This window comes from Alligator mississippiensis, chromosome 1 (genome assembly GCF_030867095.1).
Source record: "Alligator mississippiensis isolate rAllMis1 chromosome 1, rAllMis1, whole genome shotgun sequence".
In the NCBI taxonomy this organism is placed as follows: Eukaryota; Metazoa; Chordata; order Crocodylia; family Alligatoridae; genus Alligator; species Alligator mississippiensis.
This window is the reverse complement of record NC_081824.1, coordinates 354348686-354369806: the sequence shown is the minus strand read 5'-3', so window position 1 is coordinate 354369806 and position 21121 is coordinate 354348686. Positions and strand designations below refer to the sequence as shown.

Sequence of the window (21121 nt, the reverse complement as noted above, 5' to 3'; positions counted from 1 at the left end):
TGGCTATCTTAGAAGCTAAGAAGAAATTAGTCAGCAGCATAGGATGTGAGTCTAAACAACTGGCTTTAAATATTTTTCCTTGAATCCACTTTCACAGATAAGAAGACTGTGAGTTTGTCATTCCATAGAGCCTTTGTATGGCTTCATTGGTGAAAGAAATTTAAAATCTTCCCTTAATGGACTGCTGAGGAATATTTTCTAGCATAGCATAGATGCCCTCTCTAAATTCCCCCATTCCCAGCAGGGAAGGTATGTTAATGTATGCTGATTCAGCAAGATAGGGCCAGAGTGCCTGTCATCTACCCAGCTCTGAAGCAGGGGATGCGTAGATGCTCATTGTAAACCACAGAAGCTGAGAGAGTAGAAGAACCCTGAAAAAGATCGTTGATAGTAATTTTTCCAGTGCACCAAGTAAAATTCAGATAAAGTGGTATACATTGGTCTATGCATTGGCTTAACTTGTAAGGTTAAATTTTGCAGTATATTCTTATTGACACAGTACTATTCAGTATGATAAGTGAAACCAGTGCATGACTGTTGTAGGAGTTTTGTGGGAATTTTGAAGACATCAAGGAAAAGAATAATTACAGGGAGGTCAATGAAGTAGCTTTATACGTTTACAGGGAGTTCCTGTCTTCCTCTAGTGCTAATCTGAAAGTTTAAACGAGTGGATGAAGAAGGCCAGTCAGTATCTCTGGCAGAGGAAACATGAAGTGTAACACCATGATCATTTACAAGAGATGGTTTTAGAGAGGGAAGAAGCAGTGAAGGGCCTGGAAAATAAAAACAAGTATTTTATATTTGAGGTGCTGCAGAAGAGGGAGCCATAAGAGGTGCAAAGAAAAAAGTGATATAGTCAAGAAAATAAGTTAGAATATATGCTTTATAACAATGTTCTGAAAGAATATAACAGAGCAAGGCTGTGCTTTTCACGGCATCATGATGATGATTCAGTAGAGTGGATGTGAGGATTTCGAGAGTATGACATCCAGGTCTTAGCCTTGAACAACAGGAAAGATGGTGGTGTTATCCTTTGCAACTGAAGGCTATGTGGAGACAAAAGTAATCACTGCTTATGCAATATCTTTTCTAAGCTGGACACTAATGAACAGATGTCTGAAGCCCTAGACATATGTTCATGTTCAACAGTTGTGCCTCAGGCCGTGCCACATGTGCATGGCAGGATGCGATTGATGGGATCAAGGGTCAGATCCCAGTCACATCACTAGTACTTGCCAGTGCAAGGAGAGCCTGATCATTTGATTCTGGGATCCTCCTGCACTGGTAGGTTAAAAGAGGAGCGCCCACAGGTCCTATCAGGGACAACAATCAGCTGATTGTCAGCCCCCAAACCTCACAGGGAATTTGAACTGGCTCAGGTGTGGTCTGGATTGTTGGGGCCAAAGATGATAATCAGCTGATTGCTGCCCACATTCCCAAACTGCACTGAGGCTGGCTCGGGTCCTCAGTGTGGTGGGCTGACAATCAGCTGATTGTCAGGCCCTGATGAGGCAGTCCTGGGTCTGATTTGAGATGGAGCTGGTCAAGCTGGGCAGACAATCAGTTCTGGCCAGACTGCCAGGAGGGAGGACCAGTGTCATCTGGTGGCGGGAGAGTGGGAAGAGGCAAAGGGCTTACCCATCTGGGGACTTTTCACTTTTCTGGAAGCTTCTGTCCCCTGAAGTCTGGCCAGAGATACTGGGCACAGGCTTTAAAGTCCCTGCTAAGGAAACTGCCTCAGTATGCTTTTTAAAGCTCCTTAGATGCCAGGTGTCAGAGACCAGGAAGCCTCTTTCCACTGTCCCCCGAGTGCCCAGGAAGTTTTAAAAAGCACAGCTCCAGCCCAGCTGCAGGAGTTTTTAAAGCTCCCCATATGCTGGGAGGGAACAGTGATTACAGTGCTTGGCACACGTAGCTGGGGAACGTGGAGCTCCTGGCTTCCCAGTTGTCCATAACCTACTTCGTAAAGCAGCTGGGGAGTACTGGGAACTTAAAAAAGCAGATGTGCAGCTGAGGCCAACTTTTTAAAGGTCTGGCACTCAGTAAGCCCTAGATCATGGAGACACTCCCTGATGTCAGGCTTATGGTACCCCCACAGCTGCATCTAGGTATCTGGTGGGGCACTGGGTCCAGGACAGGGGGCTAGACTCAGCTGAGCGTTGGGTTCTGACAGTGGGCAGCCCCAATATGCCATACATTCAGTTTAAGGTGTCATACAAATGAGCCACAAAGATATTCCATATATAATCCACATATCAATTGCTATATTATCATGGCATCAATTGGCTTTCATATATGGCAGGTTTACTATTCATGGTGCAACTAATACCTTAATCACAAGTTACATGTTACATGTGCCAGGCCTCTGAGTTACAAACTGATATTTGTCACTAGGCAACTGATGGAGCTCACAAAAACCTGAAGGGGAAACAGGGAGGATCCTCCAAAGAACACACTCAAGGAGCAATCAGAGAGGTGGGAAGGGGGCCAAGGAGAAAATGAGCTGCAAAGCTGAGGAAGAGTAATTCTGAAGAATAAGAGGATCAAAGGAAGCCAGCAGGTCAAGGAGGAGGGGGATGTAACATAGTTTTGCTGAGCTTTAGTTAATGTCTTTAGAGCAGTTTTCAACCTTTATTCATGTATGGACCCCTAAAAAATGTCAAGTGGAGGTGTGGACCCCCTTGGAAATTTTGAATGGAGGTGCAGACCCCTTTGAATTGTAAGTGTGGGTATTCACATACTTTAATTGATCATAGCCATCTTTAGCCAACCCCTTAGACACAGGGTTGAAAACCACTGCTTTAAAGACTCTGGTAAGAACAGTTTTATTGGTGTGCAATAGACAAGGCAAGACTGGAAAGGGTCTAGAAAAGAACTGGTAGAGAGGAACTCCAGTCCATATAAGATGAGATGAGGCAATAGTTGAAGGGGCAGTTGAGATTGAGGATTTTTTTAAAGATAGGAAAGACTGAAATATGTGTATGAGTAGACAGAAACAGGAAAGAGAATTTAGCGGAAGAAGGGTAAGTAATGGAAAGACCAGAAAGGGGAGAGAGGATTAAATGGGTGAAACAAACGAGATTTTTTTTCATTCATAATAAGAAAGGCAGAAGAGATGGGTATGGGGAGGAAAAGCCAAGAGAGGGGAAGGAGAAGGTCATGTAGTATGTTGTCAGTTGGCTTTGTGAAGAACTCTGAGAGATTCTGCATAGAGAGAGAAATGGAGATGGAGAGGCAGGGGAGGTGAGCCAAAGGTGATAGAAAGGGTCAGTCACAGGTGACTAGAATAGTGGGCATGGGATTTAATTAAAACTGCTGCATAAAAGGAGAGGAATGGAGGAAGAGGAGACTAGGAGGGTGATTTGTACAGGGAATTGGAAGGGTCGACATTGTCTTGAGAACGTGCAGTAAAGAGTCAAAGCTGGAGGAGACTGAAGGAAGGAGAGAATCAACAACCATGTGGTAGAGACGGCAGGTAGGAGATTGCTGAAGTAAGATGAGGAGTCAGTGGCATAGGTGAAGTGGAAGGCACAAAAGGACAAGAACATGGGAAGGGAAGAGATGGGCAATGTTCAGGAAAATTAAGTAATAGAAAACAAGGAACTCAGCAAATGGAGAGATGAAAGAGCGAGGTTCTTTGTGAAGACCAAATCAAGCGAATAGCACTTTTGGAGAGTAGGAGAGTCAACCCAGGACTGCAGGTCAAATAAGAAAGTAAAAGTGAGGAGACAGGCAGCTAAGGGGTCAGCAGCAATGATGAGTTTGGGTGACTAACTGTCTCTTTTCACAAAATTAGAGAGGAGGTAGACAAGAAGGATCTGAGTAGATTGTAGATGACAGCAATAGCACTGAGTGGGAAAGGACAGAAGAGTCAGATGCAGTACTGTTTATGAGTGGGAAGAGAAAGGGAGAGAATCAGAACAAATATATAGCACATTAATATTATATTTCAAATTTATTAACCTTGTAGCCATCTCGTTTGGACTGAAGGGACGCAGAGGGGATCCAGGTGCAGCAGGCAGCCGAGGTTTCCCTGGACCACGAGGAGATAAAGGATTTAAAGGTAAGGCAGCACAAATATTGGGCCAAATCCTGCAGTCCTTACTCATTCCTTATTGATGCAAAACTCCCCTTTGGGTTCAGTGTGTGTTTTGCCTGAATATGATCCAAATAATGCCTAAAGGATTCAGTGTAATGCTGGCACAATAAGAAAAATGTCTCATAGGTATAGTTCCTTTCTTAAACATATTTTATTTTTCTTTATTTAAACTTTTCTTATGTCTTCATTACAGGTAACAGGTTCTGTTCCAGTAAAGTCAAATAAAGTTTAGCTATGGTATTTAATAGTGCCATGACCCTATTCCATCACCCAGTAGATAACAATGACCTCGCTTGAAATTCCTCATTGATTCTTGCAGTTGATTGTTTCCAGAGATCTTGATTCTTCACCTTCCTTATACATTTCTGCAGGTGAAACAGGGGATTGTAAGTGTACCGGAAGTGATGAAGTCAGAAAGAGTTCTGCTGGTCTACCCGGTCCACCAGGTTTTCAAGGCCCACCTGGAGAGCCTGGAAGGAAAGGAGAGCCTGGCGATCAAGGTCAACATGGCATTCCGGGCTTCCCTGGGGCAAAAGTAAGATATTTAATAACTTTCTTCATGTTCTGCATATACATACCAGAGACCACCAAAAAATATGAAAATGGAAATATTTTCTTTGGACTGCAACATTGTATCAGTAATTTTCAGGGGTTTGTCTAAATGTTAATGAAAACCAAAACATTTTTAAGACAAAAAAGGCAAACATTTCATTTAACCAAAAAGTCCATTTTCCATTCAAACAAAAATGTTTAAAAAAAAAAATCAACTTCCTCTATTAAAAACACCAATAGCTGCTCAGATACGAGGGTGATATCAATAGCAGGGTATGGATTAAGGATGAGAGCACTGCAAAAAAGGTCACTGCCACAGGGTAATAAGAGACGTTTGAAGCAGGATATTTAGAGCACAGTTGTGGCTCGTCCATTGGTTTCATAAAGAGTTCAGTTCGTTTTTCCATTTGGATCTCAATAGGGCTTCCCTGGTGAAACTGGATACCCTGGACCTAGAGGGCAGAAAGGATATTCTGTTTATATAACGACTAAAGGTAGAGTACACAGCTTACTTCACTTGCCATTTGAAAACTATGTATATGCCTTTTGTTTAATAGTGGAGTAGTCTCATAATAAGAGCACTTTTTAGGTAGCAAAGGAGATCCAGGAGATCCTGGGCTGGCTGGTGTTCAAGGTGACGATGGTTTATCAGGAAGAGATGGCACAGATGGATTCCCAGGGCCCGCTGGCCTTCCAGTAAGTAGTGAATATACGTACTTTTATTTGTTGCTTATATTCAAGCTGTCCTCCATTACCTACATACAAATAAATCATTCCAGTGTCTTTACTGGTTGCTCATGTAGTCAGATTTATAAGTTTTCTTCTTAGCTTTCATTTGAATTCCTTTTGTATTGAAGCAAATGAATACTAGCATATATCCAAGCCAAGATAGTTTACTGACTCATTGGTTAGCTACTGTATTCCCTGCTTCTTACATAAGAACTAAAAGCTGTGTTAACTGGCATTTTATTAAGTGGCATACTCTACTAACTGGAATTTCCAACCAACCAGAGACAAGAGAGGAGACAGAAGGAGGTGGGGAGCGGCTCCTGCCACTGTGCGCACCCCGGGAGGGCACGGGGGGGCGTGTGCCCCCGGATCTGCATGCGGGGTGGGTTGGGGCTGGGGCAGCACTGGCAGGGGGCTGAGCTGGGCTGTGCTTGGGGAAGGCAGCAGCAGCACTGGGAGCGGGGCTATGGGAGTACCTGTAGCCACTCCAGAATTCACAGTAGCCCTCCCAGTGCCACCACCACCTGGCCCAAGTGCAGTGTGGCCCAGCCCCTAGCCGCCAGGAAGAGCCCAGCACAGCCCTGGCCCTGGCCCACACCAGCAGCCCACGCAGATCCAGGGGCACATGCCCCCCATGCTTTCCCAGAGGTGCGCATAGTGGCAGCACTGGGAGGGGGGACCAAACAGGGGGGGCTCGCACACAGCAGCTGCTGCTGCCATTGCCACCCACCACCCTGCATTGCTGCCACTGTCACTACCACTCCCGCCCCATGCCATCACCGCCACTGTGCCCACGCTGCTTTCCTCCACGGGCTGCTGATGGACCTCATGCCCAGACAATCATGGCCACAGGCCCACACAGCTGCATGTGCAGTTAGCCATGGGAAAGTGGCACGGGCATGGCAGCGGCACAGGGCAGTGGGTGGCAGGTGGCAATGGCAGCAACAGCTGCTGCATGCAAGCCTCCCCCCCCCGCCGCCCCTCCCAGCAGTCTGGCCAGCTGGGCTGCATCTGTGCAGCCCGCAGAGAAGCACCACTGCCCTCGCCCCCTCGGCCCTGCTCCTGGGAGCGGGCACGGAAGCACACTTCCCCCCAGCTACCATTTAGACCCTTGCTGCTCCAGGAAGGGGTGGAGGAGAGCAAGTTGAGATGGGGGGAGGTACTGCAGTGTGCCATGTGGGGCCAGCGTCACCTGGCACACTTCTTCCCCTCCACCTCTCCCCAGGTAAGAGGCAAACTGTGGGAACGTGCAGGGGGAGATGCTGCCGCTGCGCCCCAGGGCACACTCTGTCCCCACCTGCCTGTCTGTGCATACCCCCTATGGCCTTTCTAAGTACCCCGGGTGGTATGTGTACCCCCAGTTGACACCCCCTGGAATAGTGAATCATGATACATGTGCCATTTTGTAACAAAATATTAAGACTAAGGGTCTACCTGAATTGTGCCAGAAGTGTGCTGCACAGTGGGCATGTCTACATGTGCCCCTATGGTGCTGTTGTTACTGCGCCATCATTTAGTACTTCCAAAAAGAAATACTAAATGATGGTGCAGTAACAGCCATACTGCACCATGCCAGCAGCGCACAGTTATTTTTAGCCGCTACATCACTGTAGCAACACACTATAGTTAGGGAGCCCATTGCTACAGCGATGTAGCTATGGCGTCACAGTTTGTACCTGCTGATCCTATGTCGCCATAGCGTGTTGCTACAGCAACATAGCATCTCGTGGTAGATGCACCCAGTGACTCCTTTATCCTTTCTCTTTTTGTCTTGCCTCCCCACTCCCTCTGCTGATTGGCGGAGGGGCCTTGGTGACCTGGTTGCTTGCTCCTGATCAGCTAGGAGGCAAAAACCATGGTTTTAAATATGCTGCAGTTTTTGCCTCCTGGCTGCTCACCAGCAAGCAACCAGGACCACCAGGGCCCCTCAGCCAATCAGTGGCAGGGCGGCGTACAGTGTAAAGAGCAAAGTGAAAGGAGCTACTATGCAGTGCACTTCTGACATGATTTAGGTAGATCCCTAATTATGACAACAGTTCTCAAGATTTCAGAGATAATTTAAACTGAACACCACTCCAAAATCTAGTTTTGTTTCAGCATGAGCCTTGATACCTCTCCAAACATAAATATTCCATTCCATAATTATTTTCTTCCTCTCTCCTCTCCAGTTGACACTTTCTGCAGTCTTCTGTCTTCTCAACCATTTTTATTTCAATGATTTATAATTCTCCTTTCTTCCTATGTTACTTACTTGGTGGCAGAGAGAGGATGAAAAGATGTATATCATATTCTGATCAGCGTAAGGAAAAAGGGATAAGTCCCTGCTCCCAAGCCTAAACTGTCCCAGCTGGTTTCCAAGACAGCCTTTGGTCAGTCACTAGAATGGCTCCATCTCCTCACATAAAGGACCACCCTAGCTCTCCTGACTTTTGTTGCACAACACAGTGAGCTTTCAGACTGCAGTTTGATATAGGCACATCTGCTTTTCCTTTAATGGTTCTTAGCTATTGCTTTCTGATCTCCTGGTCTTTGTTTCCTGGTTCCTGGCTCCAGATTTCTGACTGTGGCCCATAATCCTTTTGGCTCTTGGGCTTTGCTTTCTGACCCCTTGGCTGTGGACCTACTACCTAATTTTGGCCTTACCTCTTGGTCTTAGATTTGTTGTCCCCCAACTCCTGACCTCTAGCATGTAGCCTCTAACATGGCTTCCATCCATCCACTAGGGACCTTTGGCTCTAGCCACTACACTGAGCTACCCTAGTTTTCCCTACTAAACAGTATTTACAGTGCTACCTGGCTTGTCACAGGTTTAATGGGCAGAGTGAGGAGCTCTTTAATCAGACTATAAACTCTACTTGCAGTTTTACAGCTGTGGATTTGTATATCAGTGATTTGCATTGTCCAAATGTGCATTTGCCAGCCAATTTGGTGAAATGTTCTGTCAATTGATATATCTTTCTTAGTAACTGTCCTACTCTAAAAATCTAAGTCAAAGTCTTAACTTATTGTTTTAAAGGTCCTTTTGCTAATGTTATCCTTGTAAATGTCCACAATATAGGGGAATAACCATCATAAATTAAATAATAATAAAAATAGTTTAATTTATTGGGGGTGTTGTTGCATTCCTAGCAAAAGTCAGAGTGTTTACCTGTATTTGTTTAATTTTTCTTAACACAGGGTGATGGTACCAGAGGTCTCCCAGGTGACCCTGGTTTTCCAGGACCACCGGGTGTTAAGGGCTTCCCAGGAGATGCTGGACTGCCAGGTGTTGGCTTACCTGGCCCAAAAGGATTTCATGGTCTTCCAGGGGACCATGGAACATATGGAAAATCTGGACCTCCAGGTCCTCCAGGTCCTCCAGGAGATCCAGCTCAGCTAGGTATAAGTGATCACATTTTCTTATGTCAAAGCCATTGGAGGGACAGATTGCATACTATATGCGAACAATCATATAAGGCTATTATAGAAGGAAAGTAATGAATTTGTACAAATAAGAAGGGGCTTGTTATACTGTTTGGTCCAAAAACTAAAAGACGATGCAATTCAAAAAATAAATGATTTCCCTTTAAATGTTGAAATAATAGTGCAATAATTATTAATGTCATCTAGAAAAACCTTCACTTCTCTTGAAGGAAGTGAAATGACTACTTCACCCTTTTTATTTCACCAATAATCAAATTGATTGCATGTTGGCTATCTTTCCTCTCATCATTCCCTATGAAAAATACTCCACTAACTGGCCAAAGACAAAACAAAAACATGAATCATCTGCTCCTCCTCAGGACATAAATGCAGCCTAAGAGCCCCATCTAATCTTGGTTCTAGACTTAGGCACAAGGTTGCAATGCTTCATTTTTCAGGTGTCCTCCTGCTTAGCGGAATTCAGAAACCAAAGTTAGGGGCCCAGCCTCCTTTGCAATGGTAAGGTAGGGGGCCTAAGAATGCAGTTCACAAAATCTGAGTGGGGAACTGTCTGGGCCAGTCAATATGAAACAATAAGGAGAGGGGTGTACTTTTAAACTAGCTCTCTTCAAAGACAGCTAAGCACCTAATTCTGGGCCAAAAGGAGGTACCATACCTCTGCTCAGGAGTCCCAGCTGAGCATCCTTTACTGAAGTTAAGCAACTCAGGCAAATCACCCTTTCTCATAAAAAGTGAAAGAGGAAAAGATACAAATATTTCTCATTCCTATAGCCCTGTGGTTAGGGTGCTTATCAGTGGGATGTGAAAGACTGGAGTGCTAGTCCATGCACCAATATTTATATATTTAATTAATTTTGTATTTAAAGTGGAACAGTTTCATGAGGAGAGACTATACACCTCATAACCAGGGATCCTGGTTTTCTCTGATAAAACCCCCACTTCCCTGCCTCCCCAATTTTCAGATTTAAAAAGTAACCCAAAATCCTCATTTTTTCTGTAATTTAAAAGAAACACACTAGGTCTATATAGTGGTGTTTCATTTAAATCACGGAAAAATGTGGATTACAGGCAACCCGTGCTTAGCACTCTTAATTAGTTCCTGAAAAACTAAGCGTTAAGCAAAAATGAGCATTAAGCGAAACTGAAAGTATTTGATGACCCAAGATGGTGACCACAATTGTTTTTAATAACCCAAGATGACAACCAAGAGCTTTATAACAAAACTCACTGAGCGCTACGTGAAATCAGGTATCAATTTCAAATGAGCATTACAGTGAAATAGCACTAAGTGAAACAGTGTTAAGTGGGGGTTGCTTGTACTTGTTTTAACCTGAAAATTGGGGATTTTATTTTATCAGAGAAAACCAGGATCCCTGCTCATAGCACCCAATAGCTTGGCTGTTAGTGCACTTCAAGGAGCTGAGCAACTTGCATACACATTCAAATACGCAAAAGAGTTTGGGAGACATAAATCTGAGTCTCCTACCTTCCAGCTGAGGACTGCCTTAAATAGGACAGTCCTCACCTGGGCATAAGGCCTTTTCTTTCAGGCCATGTTGAGAGGGTGACAGACAAGTTAGGCAAGGAGACAGCTCATTTGTGAATCTTGCTGGAGCTGAGGATAAGTAATATCAAGTTAAAAGTAAATTTGCATATGTACACCAGCGGAAATATAGGCTCCTAAGGAAATGAAATTCATACAGAGTTAGGTAAGGATTGGGAGGCTTAAGGGGGCTCTAAGCTCTTAAGTCTCCTTTGAGAATCCAGCTCTCTGTAACCAGCCATAAAACTCATCAATCCATTTAGTGTTGCTGGGCTGCAAGACTAATCTTGGCATACTTACCTTCTGTGTTTTAGGGGGTTTGTTTGTTTGTTTGTTTGTTTGTTTGTTTGTTTGTTTGTTTTATGGGATAGAGAAGGAGAGATCTATCTCTTCTTATTTCACTGAGTACAATCATGAAAAGTACTTTGCTCTGTTCAATTAACTCTTCTATATGGTTAGAATTAGACATGATTCACCGTATTTCCGAGTATTTTAATGTTAGTGTCTTTTTCTTCTTTAATTTATGCAAATTATCTAGTGCACAGTTATTAAGAAAGTGTATCATTTAATACTGTAAAAGGCATCTCTAGTTAGAACAGAGAAGTTCAGCTTTTATAATTTTCCACATTTTTAAAATGCTTAGGGGCCTTCTTACTCTTTTCTCTTCACTGATAGATTGTGACCAAGTTCCTGAAGATCTTTCTAGAGGAAATGGAAGGGGGCCAATTCGGCCAGGTATGTTAAATGAATTAAAAGGGCTTGAAAATACTGTAATGCTTAATTTTATGGGACATATACAGCATGGTAGTTTACTTACTGCTACCCGGTGACAGCTATAAATTGATTAAATTTCAGATCAGAAATAACTGCATATTCACAGTGCAACTATAAAGTAATTTGATCTTCTGGCATGCATTGTAAAATTAATTACGTTTCACCTCAGTAAACCAAAATGGTTTGGTTCATTGCTCCTTTGAATTTATTGTGATTAAAGAATAATTACCATGCAATTTGTAATAATAACTGCATGAAATTACACCAAAACCCACCCAAGAAATTAGGTGCCAAAGAGAATTTAAGCAAACATAAATGTACAACATAGCAAAACATGTATTATAAGTAGCATACATTTACATCAAGAACTTCAGTTCAATTTGGAATCTAAAAAAGAATATTCAAATTTGCAGTAGAACTGAATTCATTTCTCTGAATAGAAATGGCTTCTATTACTACTCCTTATTCAGAAATTTCAGTGGTGGAGGACTGGACTTGCCTTTTAGAGAATTTGGACATACAAATGTTAACTTGTAACTTAAGGTTTCCCTAGTATTAAAACAGTGAAGGTTTGAATGAGGATAAAGTAAACCACTAAATATATTGTCACTGACAAAGAGAGCGTGGAGGGAAGGGACAACACAATATGCATTCATGAAATGCCATCTAGCTACACATTTCAATATAGAAGTTAAAGAAATGTTTTTTATTATTTTCTTCAAGATTTTTTCTGCAAGATCCCCTTGCTTTAATTACATGTATATTTATGTAAGTCACAAAATAAATATGAGAGAGCATATAAGTGCATGCAACCCAAACTGCATTGTTTGTTATCAGGTGCAGGCTGTGTGAGAGCACCAGCAGGACAACCAGGAAAGCCAGGATTGCCAGGATCTACAGGTAATGTTTGGCCATTATTTCTTAAACATTTTGTATTTCCTGTATGCTGCTCTGGAATTACCTTTTGCCAAAACCGAAGAGAGTTGCACCTCAGCAATAAATATCTGGCAGAAATGGGAATAGGGGAGACTTTTAACTTGGAATAGAAAGGAGTTAGAAAGGAGTTAAAATAGACAAAAGGGGGAAAATTGTAAGTAGCATATAATGCACAATGATTGTACCACCTCAAAGCTAATCTTTTTCTCCTCATTCAGGAGTTTCAATCCCATAACAAAATTAGCCACCAGGAACATGTTGGTTTTCTTATGTATTCCTTTTTTAATAGTCTTTACACTTCATTGCAAAGCCATGCTATCTAAATATTGTTTGGTACCCAGGTTTGGAGTCAGTGTCATAGGCTTCAGGCCGTTGTCTTTCTTAACAGATGCAAAATCAAAATATTTTTTCCAAATCTTACATGCCTTTTATTTGCCAGTGGATATTAGAGATGAAACAGTATTAGAGCACAGTTATAGTAGGGTTGGCGTGTTGCTGTAAGAGACATAGATGGGCAGTTCTGTGCCTTCGGTAGCCATGATGCACAGAACAGTGCCAGCTGATGATGATAGCAAAGCGATCAGCCTTCAGTCACTTTTGTGGTGGCAGCTATTTTTGCATTCCCCCCCACCCCCCACAAAGGTGGCACCTGGGGCTGCTGTCCCAGTCAGCCCCTGCCTTGGTTATGATACTGGTTGTTGTTGTTGTGGCCATGCACTAGTCCAGGAAATGTACAAGAGACAAGGTTTCTTTGTGATATCTTTTACTAAACAGGCTGGATAGTTAGGAAATATGTTGGATAACCTTTGGGTGTAGAGCGCTCTATTCAGATGTAGAAAAGAGGCAGACACAGGCTAAGCTAAATGACACCAAAAAAATGGTCTGTGTTTAATTTTATGTAAATGAAAGCAGTCAATGGAATGAATGGAATGAAGGAGGGTTGTGATGTAGGAGCAACAAGAAATGATCATTAGTAGCTTCAAAGACAAGGGAAACATAGTTCAATGGAAAACCTAATTAAGTAGAACTTGCAAAGGAGAAAGGGTTGTTATTACCTCTGGAGTGCAAAGAGGTTAGCACAGCTAGCAGGCAGATTGTAATGAATCATAAAAACATGCATTTAGGGTGGGCAGGGGGCTGTGAGTCAGGAATGAGGGGCACCAGCAGGGCTGGGGGGAGCCCTGTGGGTCGGGTGAGGATCACGCTGCCTGGGGCAGGGCTTGCAGGGAGACCCAGCAGGGTGGGCAGGGACAGGGCAGGGGGCTGTGGGTGGCAGCTGGAGGAGCATGGAGGGATCCACAGGCACTCTTTGGCTGGCACTGAGGAATCTGGGCTGCATCCCTATGCTGGGACCCAGCCCCACTCCACCCCACCAGGGGTAGGGATGGGCAGGCAGGTTCTCTTACCTGCATGAAGGAGGAAGTGGCAGCATTGACCATGGTGCTGCAGCTCCAGGGACACTGAAACATGCAGGACACTACTGTTGTAGCACCTGGCAATCACCCTGCCCCACTCCACAAGCTGGGCCTGGGACGGGTACAGGCTGTCTTGTCCCTGGCCATGCTGCCTTGACTTGGGCTGGGGCTGGGGGTGCTGCACAGCCAAGGCAGCGGTGGCTTCCGGCAGCAGCAGCTCAGTGTGGGAATGTGGATTGAGCCCCTGCACACCAGGCCTGGTGCCCTCAGGGCAGGATTGGGGGCTGGGGCTGATGGTGCTGCCCAGCTGGGGCAGGTCCCACTGCCGGTGGCTTGGGACTCCCAGCAGTGGTGGCAGTACCACGCCTGCTGCTTCAGCCAGGCTGCAGCCCCATGCCCCATGTCCCACAGAAATCTGGGGGGAGCACATACCCCCTCATTGCTCCCCAACACTTTGCCAGTGGGTTCCTGGACTGCCTCTGTGCCATCAGGGGGGGCCCCCAATGATTCAGGGCTGGTTCAGGCTTGCCAGATCCTGGCACAGCCCCAGTGGTGTGAGGCCAATCCAGTCATCAGGGGCCAAGCTCTGGTGAGTTCAGACCAGCCCTGCATCATAGGGGTAGGGACCATGCTCCAGAAAGCCCCACCCCACCTCACACACCCACCCCTTGCCCAACACAGTGTGGGGCTAGGTCCTGAAGGCAGCTGGGGCCCCTCTGGTAGGTCTGGGGGGTGGGACAGGAGGCTACAGATCGGGAATGAGGGGCACCCCCAGATCACTGTCTCCTTTTCTGCCCCTGCCCAAGCTGAGTCAGGGCCGCCCCCCCCCACCACCTCAGTGCCCTGGGCAGTAGCCCTCACTGTCCATCCCTAAGGCAAGCCCTGCCTGCCAGTTATACCAGCATGGCTTGCAGTGGCAGGACAGGGGGGTTCAGGTCACACTGGCAGGGCTTTTCCTAAACAGGCTGAGGAGTGAGGGGCATTGGCATAGCAGGGCTGCTCAGCACCACAAAGCAGCAGAAGTGGGGACAGCCACAGCTGGGCCTGTGTCCTGGTGAGTGAACAGGGCAGGGGGAGCTCTGATTTTACCATGTTAAAAAAAACAAAATCAAACTTTATAGGTATTTAGAATTTATTTTATTATAATGATTGAGGCACTGGTAAGCTTCCAATTTGCTTTTAAATTGTAATATATCAATAAAACATTGTGTTTAGCTGATACCTATATATATATGGTGGCAATTCATTTTAATCACAGGAAAATTCAGATTTTGGGTTTTTAATCAGAGAATTTGCAGTTTTTAAATAGAGAAAACCAGGATCCCTGGTCATTAGTGCCATGTTTTTGTCAAACATTTATGCTGTTCCTTAAAAAGAATCAGGGAAAATTATAATTAATGAAGTTCCAGAGGTTGCTAGTATAGAGAAGAGTTTAAATATAGTTGAGGTTGATCCTGCTTTGAGCAGGGGGTTGGACTAAGCAACCTCATGAGGTCCCATCCAAACCTAATTTTTTATTATTTTGTGAAAGCCACCAAAGGCTGTATTGTGCCCTGGTTCAAAAGGGCCATGGAGGAGCAAAAAGAAGTAAACCCTTCTTCATCCTTGGTTTTCTAATAACTGTGGAAGAAACTCATGAGAGCTCCAGCCAGCAGATCGGTGCTGGCTACACCTTCCATTTAAGGCACAATAGGAACTGTCTCAGACAGCCGGAGCCGACTTGAGGTGATTTAGAAATTACTCGGTTGTTGGGCGGGCTGGTGAATGGAGAGGCAGACAAAGTGTATTGGTTGCAAAAAGCTTTACTTACGCCGCTAGTAGTCACGACGCAGGTGGTCCGGTCGCTTAAACAACTACACGAGTTGCTCCAGCTGGCAAGGCTCAGGCCAGCAAATCCGTACACGAGTCAGGCCGGCAGGGAAAGGGTACGTCGAAGGATTCCGCTCGGTGACGGGGAGAAAGATCGATAGGTGATCAGGCTATCGACCAGCTCAGCCGCAAGTCAGGAATCTTCAAAGGCACTCTGCAGCGTGCTCAAAGTTCTCCAACTTGGGCGGAAGTCGCACAGAATTTTATACGGCTAACAAGTCAATCGCTAGCCACCACGTAGGAATAATTTAGAACTAGCCAATAGTGGGACACAAATTTGCATGTGAATGGCAGGAACTCTCGTGCACCAGGGTTTTCTGTTGCAGCAGAAAACTTTTGCTGTGCACAGAGACTCTCATGTGGCGGGAAAATTCCATCGTGCCGAGGCACTAAAATCATTGGGTTGTGACATGCCCCCTTGCCGACAGCACAACTGGAATTTTAGACACATGAGCACGTTATAAGGAATTATCGTTTCAGGATTCACTTGCCTTACGGAGCTTAAGCAACCATCAATAATATATATATATATATATATATATATATATATATATATATATATATACACACACAAATAAACAATTTTACAGACCGGTCTTTTTAACAAACTATAAAACACAATAACTTAAACATATAACAACAACTATTGGTCATCTTCTGACTGGAGAACATCTGTTTGGGACTCCCCTCATTTATTAGTCAGTGAAATACGGTTCATAGTGAAATAGTCACCGCGAGACATCCGTCTTCTCCCATAACAGACAATGCCAATTAAAATACTTCCAAGTATTAGAAAGAGAGTTCCACCTACTGCACTACCGATGATGGTACCCCAATTACGTTCCTGCATTATTGTTAGGGTGAATGCTGATGCTAAACCCGTAATGCTATTAGTTGAAGGATACCATGGAACTATAGGCAATCGTGTGGTAGAGAAATCTAATATGTAAATGGTCCTATGATCGCTTCTTTGACCAAGGAAGTTTGTCACTCCACAAATGTAAGTCCCGCCATGATTGTGGGTTAATTGGCTATTGAAATGTAGAGTATTGTTTACAGACAGTAAGACTTTAGGCCATTGTCCATCTAATCTGGCCCAGGTAAACTTTATAGGTGGGGGGTTAGAATTAGCATTGCACTTAAGTTGAACATTTCTTTGTCCAACAAACCAATTCCTATTATAGCCAGTTATTGACACTTCAGGAGCATATTGGATGTTTAGTACGTGAGAATACCTTATTTCCCTGTCCAAAGCTGGGTGTTTTACAATACAAGTTATATGCCTTCCCCTCGCAAATTTAGTGGGAATGATCTTATATTGGCTTATAACTGTTACCGTTCTATTTGGAAAGGAAATTGAATTACGCTCCATTTTACCGAGGTCTCCTTCCCAACTTATATTTGCAGCGGGTTTCCCAGTGGCTGCTGTACAAATGGCTGCTACTGTCCAATTTTTACCATCTATTAAGGGAGTTGGTCCCTTTGTAAAGCTCACAGTGGGTTCAACAATTACAGTTATAGTTGTTAATGACTCTGCATTTCCTAATGGGAATGTAACTGCTTTGCATATATACTTTCCTTCGTCATAAAAACTCACATTATTTAGGTTGATTGTTATATCACTGAACGAAGAGGTTTTAAATGACACTCTTCCAGGGTACTCTCTTTGAACAGAAAACCCATCTTCAGGATGATGCACAACAATAGTTTGTGCACTTTTACCATGCAGTTTTTCCCATGAAATTTGTATTAAGGTTTCATTCATGTCAATTATACACTTTAATGTGACATTCTTTCCCCAAACTGCTGTTACGTGTGGATCAACAACAGGTCTAACTAACACACTGCAGCAGAAATGAGGGAGAAGCAGCATCAGAGCGAATTCTGACCCGGCGGGTATTCGCTGCCTCGGTGTCCCCTTCATAGCCGTCACTTCGTTGACTCGAAGGAACCGCAGTTGGGTGCTCGACGGATCTCACAATCGAGCGGCTGTAGATTACTGTTTTGTCAAGGTCGGGCCTATAAAGAAAGAAAACAACAACAAAACAAAACAAGAGAGAATCGTGATTGAATTTACTATAAGGATACTAGGTGAACATCGGAACGACGAGTCATCCAATTGTGGTGAACGATAATACAGGGACGGTCGGGTTTTTCCTCTAATTGGACAGAATAGGTATTAGGATACTGTCCCGACCGTTGAACTGTTCCCTTGTGAACTTGCGGATGAGACTGGTGGGGGTGCGGTATTGAGATCCACACTAACTCATCTGGTTGGAACTTAGGTTCCCAAGGTAGAGGTTTCTTGACATTAGCTTCGTCCCATAACGGTTTTGCGGTGTTCAGTGAAATGAGAACATCATGATTGAATTTAGTCCAGTTTTTAAACGTCCCTCCTCCTCTGAGACGAAGTTGTTCTTTGTATAGGCCTGTATGTCTTTCTACAACGCCATTGGACTGCGGGTGGTACAGCAGATGGAGATGCCATGCTACATTGTGAAGACGAGCAAATTTGTCTAGAGCATTAGAGTTAAACGGGGGTCCCCCATCAGACTGAATCTCATGAGGAGGTTGCCAGGTAGCAAATACAGCATTTAAAGTGGAAATAACAGCAGTGGCATTGCTTTTTCGTAAGGGAATGACTTGCAACTGTCTCGTTCCCAAATCAACAACAACTAATCCTTTATTTGGCGTCTTAGACCCTGGGAGGGGTCCTAGCAGATCTACCTGCCAGACTTTTCCTGCCTGGAACTGCGAAGAGTCAAAAGCTCCGGGTTGATGCTTAGTTCTATGACACTTTTCCTTAGCACATATCTCACAGGCCTGAGCTACCTTTTCCCAATCACGCCGAACTCCGTATGAGGCCGGTTCCGTAATGGTTCGGCACGAACGTTGATGGCAAGCTCGTGGTCCTGGGTGACCCCAATTTTCATGAAGCCACGCAAGGAACATATTTACTTCAGGACCGGAGGTAGATGTGATAGGCAAAAATACGTCGGTCCGGAGTGGGTCTTCTAAGAGCTTATCGATGACCTCATGTACTGGATCAGTATCCGGACGGTGTGACTTAGTGTGCCTAACCAACGGGAGCCATGCAAATTTAGTTAACGTTTTCCAGATGTCTTGCCAATCATTCAAATTTTTGGTAGGAAGGGCTGTACCAGTAAGAATTTTGTAAATATACTGCGAGTAGATTGCGATGATTGGAACGGGGAGTGTATCGTCATGATGTGTCAGACAGTGCTCCAGTACCTTGAGGAATCCTAACAATTCACATTTTTGGGCCGAATTGTCATCTGGGTAGGCTTGAAATATTTCCTTATCGTGACAAGCCTTGCAGTAATACCCATAGCCTCTGCCATGTCGGGAGGTTCCATCGGACGCCATCCATGCTGGGGCAGAGGTTCCATACAGTGTAGGGACCTTTTCCTCATCTTCTGGGCTAGGATTAGGCGTCGTATCTTCAAACTTCCAGCAGTGCCAGTTGTAATGGTGGGTAAGCACCAGCGTATTCCATGTTTTAGGCTCCCCCTGAAAATGCGGGTCGACCTTTTCCGCATCCAGCAAGGGTAACAATGTGGCACTGGGACCACGTAGTGTCCCATGCCCCCTTGCTAATGGCTCCACTAGTTGTCCGGCTAGGAGGATTTTCCCTATAGCTCCACATCGAAGTTGTGCCACTTGAAGCGTTTTATGGGCAGTGTATACTAGCTCATCGCGAGGGTTGTGCGCCATAGCCCACACGTGGTTTGTGGTGAACCCAAGGGTTATGGTTAATGGCTCACCCAGATCGATGGCGTGGACCTGTGTATTTTTAACCGTGGCTAGCAGGCGAAGCAGATTTCGCTGATCTCCTTTCATCCAAGGTGTGGATTTTCGGGATTTGTCACGAATCTGTCGTTGCAACTTAGTGAGGAGCGCCAAATGACTGGGTTCAACATAATGCCGGTACCAGTTCAAATGACCCAAAAGCTGTTGGAAGTGCCTCTTAGTAACTGGGAGGAATGTTTTTAATGGATCGATGTTGGGACCATCATGTGAGATTCCGTGGCGGATGGAACCGATGTATCGGGTGCCGAGGAACGTGATGTCATCTACAGGATGTAGGCATGACTTTTCCTCGTTGATCGTCCATCCCTCACTTTGAAGGTGAGTGACTAGTTGGTTGACTATACTAGTAACTATGGAACTATCACAACCCATGATAGCAATGTCATCAACATAATTCCAGATTCTTAATTCCTCCTCTGAGGGAAGAGAATGCGAGGCTTGAAAATTCTTTAGGGTACTATTCATGGTACCAGTAGCCAGCGACAGAGCGTTGTGATATCCCTGCAGGCAAACTGTCCATCTGTACATAGTGCCATCAATGCACATATTTAGTATTCCTTCAGGGTCAGTTATTGGGATGGAAAAGAACAAGTTTTTCAAATCCAGCGTGACCCCGACCCACTTACTTTGCTGGAATTGAGCCATCTCAAACATGCATTGTGGCAGAGTAGAAGGATTAGGTTGTTGAAGTACTTGACATCTTTTGTTGACCTCTCTATAATCGACAACTAGCCGGGCTTCGTTGGGCTTTCCAGGTTTCACGACTCCCCATCCTGGTGACAAGTAGGTGCTAGCAGTTACGGTTTTAATACAACCTCGTTGCTCGAGTCACTGCAGGAGGTCAGTAAGGGACTTTTTTAGGGGACCCTTTATTGGGATTGGTCGATATCGCCAGGTAGAGGTGTTACGAAGCATTGGTCGATGCCAATCCTGTTCTGGGATAATAATGGGTAATGCTTGTAGTACTTGTTCTTTCAGGTCAAGCGCTTTTATCCCCGGGATTCCTAGAATGTTGATGCCCCCTAGGACAGCCTCTAGTGGGTATCGATGGCCCTGGACTAAGAATTTGACCTTTGTTGTGACGGCGATAGCGTTAAGCCCTTGTACCTTGATCATTTTGGTGGTCTTCTGGTGAGGTATCATTGAGGTAATCACATTGACTTGAGCTCCAGTATCGAGAAGGAAGAATACTTGTTGTTGGTCATCTGGATCAGTAGGGTTGTAAACAGTGAGTTCAGCATAAGTACGAGGATCAGTGGGGTCAGGTTTGAGTTGGAGAAGGCCGCCGGCAGAGCCGACGGCCATTACTCGTTTTTTGGTGGGTCCTCGAATTTAAATCCTAATGCTTTGGCTAGACGACGTTGGCTCCTTTCTCCCAAAATGCGCAACTGATATTTTGTAAGTCCAGAGTGGGCGAGAAGAAATCCGAACATATTTCTTTCCTTCAAGGTTCTTGGAGGTGACCACCATGGCTCTCATCGGGGGGTAAATTCTTGACGTCTTGGTCTCGGTGCTTCGACTGGGTACGCCGAAGATCGGTCTCTTATATCATCAGAAGTTCTTTCACTCTGTTTCATGAGCGCCTGAAGTCGTGGGAGATGGCCTAAGAGATTTCCCACTGGCTGACCCGCCATCGGGTTCAAAAAGAGTCGGAGCGTAACAGCATTTGTCCCTCCATATACCTCTACACAGGCGTCTATAGCTTCCAGAGGCGTTGGAATTGCTCCGGGGTCTGATAGGTGGTGATGAGCCCTTCTCTCCTTGCATTGGGCTGCCGTTAGCCCCATTGGATTCACTCTTGGGCTCCATGAAAGATATGACACTCCAATTATGGCTAGGAGGAGTTGCTCCACAGTGGCCTTCTGTGGGCGACCCTCATGCCAGGTGTGGAATTTGTGGGTTACCTGTCCCACTACAAGCGCCGGGAGTGGGATGGGCCAGTGGGCACTG

At 44.9% G+C, this 21121-nt stretch overlaps 1 protein-coding gene across 3 annotated transcripts in view; it reads left to right on the top strand.

Annotated features, from left to right (window-relative positions):
* The window catches only part of COL4A2 (collagen type IV alpha 2 chain), a 233660-nt gene that overhangs the window by 167202 nt on the left and 45337 nt on the right, over nt 1–21121 (top strand). For all 3 annotated transcript variants that reach the window (XM_059721085.1, XM_059721086.1, XM_059721087.1), the window contains exons 20-26: nt 3971–4063; nt 4471–4634; nt 5073–5145; nt 5241–5347; nt 8558–8759; nt 11022–11081; nt 11958–12020. In XM_059721085.1, coding sequence (XP_059577068.1) covers nt 3971–4063; nt 4471–4634; nt 5073–5145; nt 5241–5347; nt 8558–8759; nt 11022–11081; nt 11958–12020 — 762 coding nt within the window. The remainder of the gene's footprint in view (nt 1–3970; nt 4064–4470; nt 4635–5072; nt 5146–5240; nt 5348–8557; nt 8760–11021; nt 11082–11957; nt 12021–21121) is intronic.